Genomic DNA, 11,029 nt, shown 5'->3' on the forward strand with positions numbered 1-11,029 from the left:
ATGAAAGGTTTATAAATACTTGTCTGGGCTAAAGACCTCCAGTCTCACAGTCCACTTCTATTAAGAGTAAGTAGTTACAGTACAGACACTTCAAAACTAGGTCTGATTGGTTATGTCAGCATGGCTCTGTCCTAACACTGCATGGTCTTTTCAAGCTCTCCCTTCTACAACTAAACTTGCTTCACAATCCAGAGGTTAAGTAGCCCAGGTCATACAAATGGGATTCAAGTTCAGGTTGTCCTGGCCAAAATTTGCTTTCCAGTCTACAATAACACACAACCTCCCAACAGTTTAGGGTACCAGGTTGCTCAATGGCAACTGGTTTGATTAGAGGTGGTTAGCTTCTTCTTTTCCCTAAACAGCACAGAGGAAAAGGGAAACCAGGGCCGGGGTCCTCAACTGCCTCCTGAGACCATTATGTTTGAGCTTCCTATGGACCAAATGTGTTGGTACATTACTTTGTGTGGTTAATCTTACCTCAGGGATTATTCACAAGAGGGCAAATTGTTCACTTTCTGCCCCAAACTCACATCCCCCTTCCACCCCAAATTTTAATACAACTATGAAGGACTCTCAACTCTACAAGGGGTATATCAAAATATTGTTATAGTGGCCATAATATTTCAAAGAGCCCAACAAATAAAGAGAAAGTCCTGACTAGATTTCAGAGAACAATTTGTTATAATGAACCAGAAACAAAAGATTCTACTGAAACTGGAACAGTTGACAGAAAATGGTTGAACTTAATTAAACCTTCAAGGGGAATAAGGGTCAAAGTCAATGAATGAAGCCCAAGATCGGCCTGGTATAAACATAACAGCATTTCAGCATGGATATCTTCTGACCCCTCCCACCAGATATCTGCCATCAATTTCCAGCCCTTTCCCTTCTGAAGCATCTGCCAAACCAAATGGCTTTCCCCACTCTTTTGCAGGTGTAAGCCAATCCAAAAATACCCTCTTTGGGCACGATGCAAAGCCAAGAGGAAAAGTTTATAAATCTCATTCCAGGGTAGAAAGTGCACATACCTGACCCAGTACACTGGTTATGTGGTGTAAATGTACATGGTAATAACTTTAATCAAATCAGAGCTGCTACCGTGTGTAACTTGTTAGGTGGCCCTGTAGCTATGTCTAAGTTCCTAATTTACTTTACTAAAACATCAGCGTGGCAGAATGCATTTTTGAGCTCCACATTTTCTAAACACTTTTAAGAGGCTCTTTAAAGATGATGCAGAACAGAACTGTATCTCAGAAACCTAGATATTAAGGAGGGACATTGATGGGCTCTTTCTGGGACTTTTTCACGGGAGATGAACAGAGGAAATGTCAGAATGCCAAAGCATATGACAAGTGAGGGAAGGCAGAGCGGGGAAGAGGGTGTACTAGCCACAAGGCCAACACATTCATGTTCAAAGAGAAGTCTGGGCGAAGGAAAAAAAAACCCCAAACGACAACAAAACAAAACCCAAGTCAGAGGAAAAAAGGGTTTCATACAACACAGTATCAAAAAGTAAAAGGAACACACTAAATGCACAAACTGGTGGCGAGTCAGTCCATAGCCTATTATGGTAGGTCCTTCCAGCATCAATCAAGTTTCTTCTCATCTGTTATCTCAAGGTTATTTACAGATGTGTGACTTTAACAAGAGTCTCACAGGAGGGTGGGCAGGCTTCAATCATTGGTTTCGGGATCTGTCTGAGCCATGTAGGCATCCAACTCAGCATCCAGGTGTCCTTTCGTTTTTGACATGTATGCATCCAGTTGGTTGTCCAGCTGCTCCTTGGTCAGTACAGGGCGAGCAAGGGCACCTCTCCCTCGTCCACGGCCTCGTCCTCTGCCTCCAAAGCCCCCTCTTCCCCGACCTATCATACCCCGACCTGGCCCAAGGGAAAAACAAGAAAAACAGTTACAAGTAAGTTTAATTGGTGCTATGGTAAATGCCCCTTAGAGCAGTGGGGCCTAGCTGAGCAAGGCTGAAGGGCAGGGCAAGAGGAGAAATCTGGAAAAACAGGAAACACACTGGGTAGAAAGCAACACATGGAAAGCACACATAATGAATCCCTTATTACATGCTCATCTCTAAATGCTATTTAAATTTTTTTTATTCTACCAACAAAGTAAGGGAATATAGTTAACTGATAATTAAAAATTTCTTAATCTCTCCTAAGACAGAGAAACTAAAATTTGAGACTCGCTATAAGTTTACAATTAAAATACAAGTACATTAAAGATAACCCCATTTAGCAAGATAGGGAGGAAGTAACAAGGGCACAGAGAAACAGGGGTGTGAAGCTAGACAGTTTTCAAATTAAACTTTACTGGAGATCCTTCTGAAAAATTAGCTCGTCTCCTCAAATTTATCAAACCTAATGAACTGATCCTATGTCAGGAGACTGAGGAGTTATTCTGACATAGGAACAATGAAGGGAATTGGGGAAAAACATTTTGAGTAGTCCCAGCCATTTCTATCTCCCGATTCTATTCACATTTTAACAATTATGGTTATCTGAGAGGTGGTTTCAATTCACTTAACAAAACATACCCAGCTTTCTGAAAAGCTACTTCAGACTCCTCCCCGCCCAATCCCTGTGATGTCTCTCTCAGAAACCAAGTCAAGATAATTTGGAAACATGCTATTTCATCCTGAAACCCAAACTAGCTTGTACTTCACTCAATAAGCCAAGCAACATATAATGCGAGAGAAGAAAACAAGCCCTCTGTTATCAAATTTCTTTTCCCAATAGTTATTATCCCCTGGCAACTTCAAGGTCATAAATTATGGAAGACCCACCACACACTTTAAAAAGACCAAAGCAAATATACCCAGGGGCTAAAAGAATATATATTATTTTTCCTGGACAGGTGTTGCTGGGAGTTTTCCACTAAACTCTAAGCCAGAAAACTCCCATGAGATTTGGCATTAACAGCAACACCATTAAAAACTCTCTTCCAGTCTGGGCCATGAGGTCACAGGACAAATATCACTAAGTCTCAAGGTAAGATTATCAACAAGAGTCAGTTAGTTAACTGACACAATACCATCTTGCTTTTTCTACTTTGATCAAAAAGAGTCATCTCTGGTTTCGCATAGACACAAACTTTATCTTGAATTTACTTGGTTTCAGAGTCAATACCTAGCTCCAAGTCTCACCATCCTCTTTAACTCTGCTTCATTTTTGTACATCTCCCTCTTCTCTCTTCTTAGACTCAAAGTGGGTTTTGAGCTATGGGGTGGGGTGTGTGGTGGTGGGTCAGGGACAGAAAAAGATAAAACGCCAAACTGACCATTCTGTCATTTTTAACAATACAATTTAAATTTGCAAGAGCCTGAAAGAAGTCTGAATATAATCTGGCTCTGTAACACATACCTGACTGTTCTTGGAAAACCCATGACAGACCTCCACATTACCAGCATGTGAATTTAGAAAATAAGCCAGTTTCATAAAACAAACAAGACAAACAAATAAGCCTGCCTGTGACTTGAAGCTGTGCAGAAAGGTGGCTCTGAGTTTTGAAGGGAGAGAAATAAGGGGAAGCTAGTCTCTGAAGTTGGTAGCTGACTAACCTCTACCACCGATTCCGCCACGACCCATAGCTCCACGCCCTAGGCCCCCTCTCCCAGGACCTCCACGACCTCGAACACCACCTCTTCTTAAGCCCATTCGGGGAGCTACGGCTCGTCCACCTCGGAGCAGGTTTTGACCTTGGAGAGGAGGCATACAATGTATATGCAGGTAAATCCAAGAGAGACAAAGTAGATTCTAACCAAAGGAAGGCGGTGAGGGTTAAATGAGAGTTAATTCAGTTAATTTTTAGGTTGGGTGGGGCAAGCTGCACACTGAGTGTGAAAAGATTAAGCTGCTCTTTATTCAATCAATTCAACAAGTCTGACCACAAATCCACTTTTGGAAGAAGCTGGGAGTTAAGTCAATTAGTTAAGTACATACATTTAATGAATATCTATTGAATAATTACACGTAGGTGCCTAGCATTATGGCAGATTTAAAAATAAATGATATGGTTCCTGCTCTCAATACATTTTTGTAGGGGACAAGAACTATACAGAGAACAGAATAACAGTGCCTAAAATGTAACATATAGCTAAGTGCTATTGGTCAACTTGTCCTCTTTTTTCCAGATGTAATAGAGTATTTCACTAGAACCAGGAACAGAGATGATTAATTAAGATATAGGCCAACAGGCCAAGAAGTTTCTTAGATTTGACTTATTTCTAGAACTCGAATGTGCTTTGATTCAAGCAGCAGCAGGGTGTTTTAAAATGGAATGGAGATGACATGAATTACCTGTTGTAACGCAGGTCCTAGCCTCTCACCATTGCACATTATCAGAAAAGGAATGGTATCGATAAAAGACATGCAGCACTATTAAAAACACGTCATTTCAAAAGTTATTAATTATATTAATACAAATTCAGGCTTAAAGATGTTAAACAAATGTGTCCATAAGCAGCCCAAGAGAAAAGGGAAGGGGGTGGGGCCCGACAATTATCAGGTACAGAGCACTGACCTCGGAGCGACATCCCGCCCCTAAGTAGGGTTCTTGTGGCACGTCCCCCACGAAGTCCTCCTCTGGACAAGCCTCTCTGGATAATGGGCAGGCCTCGTCCTCCGATTGCTCCCCTGGCCAGGGCCCCTATTGGTCGGCCTAACCGTGCCTGGATGTTACTCTTACCCAGGCGCTGCTTTAAGCTCTTCTGGAAGAAAAGGTGTTAGGGAATTGAGATCAAAAAAGCAATCCAATGGGATTTAGCAACTCAAAGTGCAGAGAAAAAGAAGCAAGTGAGATGTCTGTGTGGCGGGAGATAAACCTGCATGGGGTGTCCTAAGGATCCCAAACCAGAACCAAGCCTTTGCCTCAGAACATGGTAGAAAACAAGCAGAATTCTGATCCAGAGCTTCTAAGAAGCTTGAGTATGGTCCCATGAAACTGGCATCACCACAAATTACCTCACTAGTTTGGCTACAGAAGTCATATACCACTACTTGGAACGTAAGTTTTAATAAGAACACTGTATTTCAAATCCTGGATTCTGCTGCTTTTGAACCACCAGTTGACAATGACAGGACTGGATTCATACCTGCCCAAGGACTACCACTGTCTTCAAAGGCTTACTCAAACACCATAGGAAGTTCATCACACTCTGGGCAAAGTTTAAATTACAATTTCATTTGAGTTCTTGTGACTTAAGAACAAGTTTGATTTCTCAGTCAAAGAGGCCAGTGTGTTCCATTTTTCCTCTGAGTATCTATCTCCAGACGGTCCACTTTTTACCTTAAGATGTAAATAAACACAAAAAAGTCAAATCTCCTTTCCTTACATATCTTAAATAGCTGTAATTCCATGTCTACCTTTGCAAACAGATCCATTATTTCAGTATAATGACTTTAAATTCAAAATAAACACATAACTCAAACGTATCTCCACAGAAAGCTAGCCAAACCTGCATTAGAATTAAGACAGTTCAGCTATAATCATAAAACTCAGGGCCACATTTGAGAACAAGGACATACCATAGATAGAAATTTTTCAATAATCTGTCCCTCAAAGAGAAACTGCAAAGACCACATCTCAGACAATTAAATTCCTTCAGAGGAAAGGGTGACTGTGTAGCCTTGAACACCACCAAAGCCCTAGCAAACCTGTTCTCCTATAACGCCGTAAGTCAGTATGAACGAAAGTAAATTATGCGTCCTCAGGCTTCACCCACAAACGACTACAAACGACTTTCTCTGCAACCATATGCTGCGAGTTGTTATTATTAGCTTTCTAGCATGAGATCATAAACTGCTTCTAATCAGAGGGGCAGGCTCTGAACAACATGAGGTCAGGACTTCTTTCTACAAGTCTCTTGTGTTTAGTCATCCCTAGTACATTCTCCCAAGATCTGTGCTTTAAGGGGAGAATGCATAGTACTTAGAAGTTCTTCTCCCTTCCCATCCCTTACCTGCCACCGATACTAGTCTCTAATATTGAAAAGAAGCTGAAGGATGTCAACTGTATCATTCAGTTTCCACTCTAGAGCTGTGCTATATGCTAAGGTAACCACTAGCCACATGTGGCTAATTTAAATTACAAGTTAAAAAACAAATAAACAAAAATAAAAATTTAAGCTCCTCAATGGCACTAGCCACATTTTGAGCACTCAACAGTCAATGTGGCTAATGGCTACTGTGTTGGAGAGCACAGATATAGAACATTTCCAACACCGTGGAAAGTTCTATTGGACAGCAGTGCTCTAGAGGCTACTTTCTTCGGCACAGCCTCTGTCCCAAGCTTCTTGTTAAAAGGTCCTTCGGAATAATATGTCAGAGACCTGTCTTCAACAATTTTTAGTATTTCCTCTTAGAAAACAGTGGCACCTTTTACTGCTTTCCTGAGTCTAGGATGAATGCAGCCACTCCAGGGCTTAAGGTAGCTGAAGCAGAAGGCCTTGTTTATTTTTGGTCAGTGAGCCCAATGGTTCAGGGTGGGGGTGGAAGGGTGTTATATTTAACTGCTGATTTTATGCACAGCCATGCAGTGCTACCAGTTAAAGTCCTTACAGTTGCATGGCACCGCCCTCCAGACGCCCAGCCACAGCTTGGACATATCCTTCCACAGCCACTGTCCGGACTTGCATATAAAGTCTATGAATAATAAAGAGCAGGTTTTATTTCAGATCTGAATAGGATTATCTCTTACTGGAAATTTGAAAGAGAACCGCTAACTCTTAAATTACTCAGTGTTCTCGCTCTACTTTACTGACAAAACTTTAGGTGCTGTGGAGATGAGGGTCACCCCACTCTTTCTACTGTTTAGCATTGAAAACCTTTGACTAAGAGGCCTTTCAGACTCCCTGTATTAGGGAAGAAAGAATAAAATCATTTCCCTAATTTGTAAACCATTTAGTGAGAAATAAAGGATTTTTTGAAGATCATCTAAAACAGAAACCAAAATTTCTTTGTGGAAAAAGCCAGTGAATCTATTTTAAGGGCAAAGGATCAGAGAACAAAAGAGATTAATACTCATTGATAACAAAGAAACAGGCCACCTTGATGGCAAACTCCCTAAAAGAGAAAGACAACAAAAAGTTACTTATTGGTACCTGCCAAAATGGGAATTCTCTGAACTTCTCTTTCCTCCAGAAAAGTTCAGCTTTTGCCCTGAGCCACCTCGTAATTATCCATGGCGTCCTGACAGCCTCAGTGGACTACCTGACAGGGATCACCAGCTGCTTCTGGCGCATTAAGACCCATTCTCTCACCTGCTTAAGTTTTAATGCTGCCTGGACAGAGGGTCTATTCTCCATCTGCTGGGCCAGTCTTCTGTTTCTGGCACTGGCTAGCTGCTGTTGTTGCTGCATCGAAGCCCGAATATTCACTGGCATCGGCTGTTTGTTCTTCAGCATATTAGTAAAGCTTCAAGGTCGAACAAAATGGATGTTTAAATAAACGCTTTATTACAAAACATTTATTGGCATTTTCATGGCTTGCTAGACCAGGAGCTCCAGATCCCACGAACTTTAAGTAAAGTGGTACACTTAGATCAAGGCTGATGTGGGTTAAAGACTCCTCTGCTTCCACAAACTTGCAAGAATCAGAAACTTAGAAATGCAGCTAAGTGTAGCACATTCAATCAAAAGTGATAACAAGGGCTCAGGTAACGGCTTTTAGAGAGGTAGAAAGTATGAAAAGCATGCAATAAGCAGATGTGATGACAAGAAACAGAAGATGTAGTTTCAAAGACAGACAAAGCAAGCCAAAACCTTCGGGGACCTGAGGGTGCATTTTAAGGGCAAATATAAGGAAGGACTAGAGCACCTTCAAAGCCCATGGAAATGATACACCCACATAAATTATAGGAGCATATCACATTCTCTCATGTATTTGTTCACGTAGTAATGTGAATATGGAGAATTAGTGTATCACTAAGGGATAAAGAGAAGTACATATGCTTCAGAAAAGGCAAACAAACATAAGTAAATTTTTTAGTGGTCTAACATTAACTTAATAAAGTCACTGGTCGAAGGCACTCAATGAACAAAGCTCTCAGAGACAGAAAGTGCCTTTAAATGCCTTAACTTTTCTTAGTGTCAAATGATTACTTTTTCTGACTCTAAGTGATTACTTCTGAAAAAGTTAAGATTAGTTTAATCATTTAAGAGCTTGTGAAGACACTCTTCTATTATTCCTGTCAAGGTAAGTTTAATGGAATGAAAGAGAAGAACATTCAATTGTAAAAGAATTGAAAACAAAAACAAACTAAAAGCAGAATGGAAAGAAAGTGAAATGGAGCAAAGCGAGTGCCTCTTACAAGGCCCAAGAATGACATTCAAGGGCCTTTGGACATATTCATAGCTTGCTACCCGCCTCTTACAGGCCAGACACAACACTGCTGGCCTTGGACTGGGCAGCAAGCCTACTGCAGCTAGGGTACCATGCTACCGAGCTGCACCACCCCTGTATCAATGTAAAAAAAAAAAAAAAAAAAAGTGAAGAAAAGGGAGGGTGTGAGGAGTCTTTTTAAAATACATCCCACCAGATAAATATTTCAGACAGCATAACATAAAAATCTACTGATAAGGGGTTTTGAAACAACCGCCCAATTTGTTTTGTGTACCACATACGATGCAACTAAGAACAGAGGTCTGTAGCCTTCTGTTGGTATTTAGTTTAAAACCGGTTTTTGTGCATTGGACCCCAGGGCCAATTTAAGTAATGTTTTCTTATGAACGAGCTGAAGTTGCTGTTGGCTGCCTCACCGCTCATTTAGAGACATCTTGGTGGTGCTTTTTAGCACAACTTTCGGCGCTGACTGTGCAGCCATCTTCAAATCCCGAGAATCTACAAAGGACAATGGACAGAATGAGCAAATGAGAATGATGACCACCTCATTGCAACAAGTGCCAAAGGCCCAAACCAAAAATGAATGAAAAGGCCTGTATCAGTGACTATTGACGATCACACCAAAACTCATTTCAGGTGCTTAAACTTAAGAAGCTAGTTACCTCTAACTAATAAACTCCAAGGCCACAGGACAGAAAATATCTGCCCAAGCCTCCAAAATGGCAGACTCAGACCCAGCCAAAAAAGTGTTAAGAGTTTGGCTTTTCATCTAGAGCGATCCTTCTCAACCTTGGCTGCAAGAAGGCTTTTTTTTTAAAAAAAAAAAAAACAAAACAACAAAACACAGAAGCCTGGGCCCAAACTACTTAAAGCACAATCTCTGATGGTGAGGTCCGGGGATCAGCAATTTGAAGGGGAAAAAAAAAAAAAGTCTACCTCGAAGGGTGTGGGAGGGAAGTCTACCTCGGTGCTTCTCTTGTGCAGCCACAACTGAGAACCACTGATCTAGAGAGATGACACAAGCATTCCAGTTTCAAAATCAAGTAGGAGACTTAGCAAGGGCCTGCGGAGCTGGGGGAGGGAGGGAGTAGGCAAGGTTTCCCTAAATGGGCATTCACCTGGGAGTTCGCTCCCGGGAGCGCTCCACCAAATTTAACCCTGAAGCCGCCATTACTTTCCAACGTTCCCTAAGGTCGTGCAGTCCTCCTTTGATTGCCCTTCCCTCTCAAAGCCCTGTCAGGACCGCCGACATTGCTCAACCCACCAAACAACATTCTTTTTTAACTCTATCAAATCCCCAACTTTTCCATCAATCCCGCGGCGGGTTTCCAGTTCGGGGTCTCCCCCGCCTCCCTCTCAGGGGCTCCGCCCCCTCCGGGGCCTCCATCTCGGACACCCTGTCTGCCTCCACATGCCGCCAGCTCCCGTTCCGCGTCCGCCGGACCCCTCCGTTCCCCAGGACTCTTGCCCTCCTCACCACAGACACGTACCGAAGGAAACGGACGCCAGTGCTCCTCCCGGGGCTGCCACCACGGCTGCGGCAGGCGGGCCGGGGGCCGGCCGAACCTGAGTTGACGGTGGAGGGGCTCGGGTTAACTTGGTGGGCGGTTAGTTAGATGTGTTAAGCGGTAGATTGCTAGGTTAGTTCTTTGCTGTTGGCTGGCTGTCCGGTTGGCCCGTCCGCTTGCTAACCGGCCTGCCCTTTCCTGCCTTTCACCACAGCTGCTGCCCTCAACTCCCGCTCGGTGTCGAAAACAAAATGGCCGCCACACCCAGTGCGGAGAGGGACCGGCTAAAATGGCGTCGACGCAGTTACGTTAGGCGACAGATCCGCCGCACCACTAAGGGGCGGGAAAATTTGTGCCACGCCTGCGCGGGATTAGGGCGGAGCCCTAGGGAGAAGGCGGGGCTTTAGCAAAGTCCTGGTCTGTATTAAACTCAGCCCCCCGCCTAGGAAGGGGCGTGACCAAGTGGCATAGCTCTGTTTATTTTTGGAAAATGGATTATTTTTTAAAGCTTTTAAAAAATATGTATTTATTTGGCAGCATTGGGTCTTAGTTGCGGCATGCGGGATCTTTAGTTGTGGCATGTGAACTCTTAGTTGCAGCATGTGGGATCTAGTTCCCTGACCAGGGATTGAACCTGGTCCCCTTGCATTGAGAGTGCAGTCTTAGCCACTGGACCGCCAGGGAAGTCCCTGCTCCCGGGTTTTAAGGGGGCTGCAGTTTAGTAATTTGGGTCGCTGGGGCTGATTCGGTCCCCCTGAAAAAGATGTTCATATTTCCTGGCACATCCCTCTGCCCCTCAAGCTAAGGCAGACGGACTACAATTCTTTATGCGGATGTTCCTCGGTCTCTCTCTCCCCCTTTGTTTTCAAAAAATTAATTAATTTTATTATTTATTTTTGGCTGCGTTGGGTCTTTGTTGCTGTGCGTGGGCTTTCTCTAGCTGTGTCGAATGGAGGCTACTCTTCCTTGCGGTGCGTGGGCTTCTCACTGCAGTGGCTTCTCGTTTTAGAGCACGGGCTCTAGGCATGCGGGCTTCAGTAGTTGTGGCACGCAGGCTCAATAGTTGTGGCACACAGGCTTAGTTGCTCCGCAGCATGTGGGATCTTCCCAGACCAGGGATGGAACCCATGTCCCCTGCATTGGCAGGTGGATTCTTAACCACTGCGCCACCAGG

The 11,029-nt window shown here is 43.3% G+C and overlaps 1 protein-coding gene across 6 annotated transcripts; it reads right to left on the minus strand.

Annotated features, from left to right (window-relative positions):
- Window positions 1-1,265: 1,265 nt before the first annotated feature.
- On the minus strand, window positions 1,266-10,144 carry CHTOP (chromatin target of PRMT1). Of its 6 annotated transcripts, none has more exons than XM_060299160.2 (7): window positions 9,838-10,140; window positions 9,311-9,352; window positions 8,764-8,845; window positions 7,267-7,420; window positions 4,530-4,716; window positions 3,568-3,705; window positions 1,266-1,879 (listed from the first exon to the last, which is right to left on the minus strand). In XM_060299160.2, exons 3-7 carry the CDS (start codon window positions 8,826-8,828, stop codon window positions 1,674-1,676), a joined length of 750 nt encoding a protein of 249 aa, XP_060155143.1. In that variant the 5' UTR covers window positions 8,829-8,845; window positions 9,311-9,352; window positions 9,838-10,140; the 3' UTR covers window positions 1,266-1,673. The 6 variants fall into 6 exon arrangements, with proteins under 6 accessions (XP_060155143.1, XP_060155139.1, XP_030698118.1 ...); XM_060299156.2 differs by having other exon boundaries at window positions 9,284-9,352; XM_030842258.3 differs by lacking the exon at window positions 9,311-9,352 and having other exon boundaries at window positions 4,530-4,713; window positions 9,838-10,141.
- Between the last annotated feature and the right edge of the window lie 885 nt (window positions 10,145-11,029).

This window comes from Globicephala melas, chromosome 1 (assembly GCF_963455315.2).
Source record: "Globicephala melas chromosome 1, mGloMel1.2, whole genome shotgun sequence".
Taxonomy (NCBI): Eukaryota; Metazoa; Chordata; class Mammalia; order Artiodactyla; family Delphinidae; genus Globicephala; species Globicephala melas.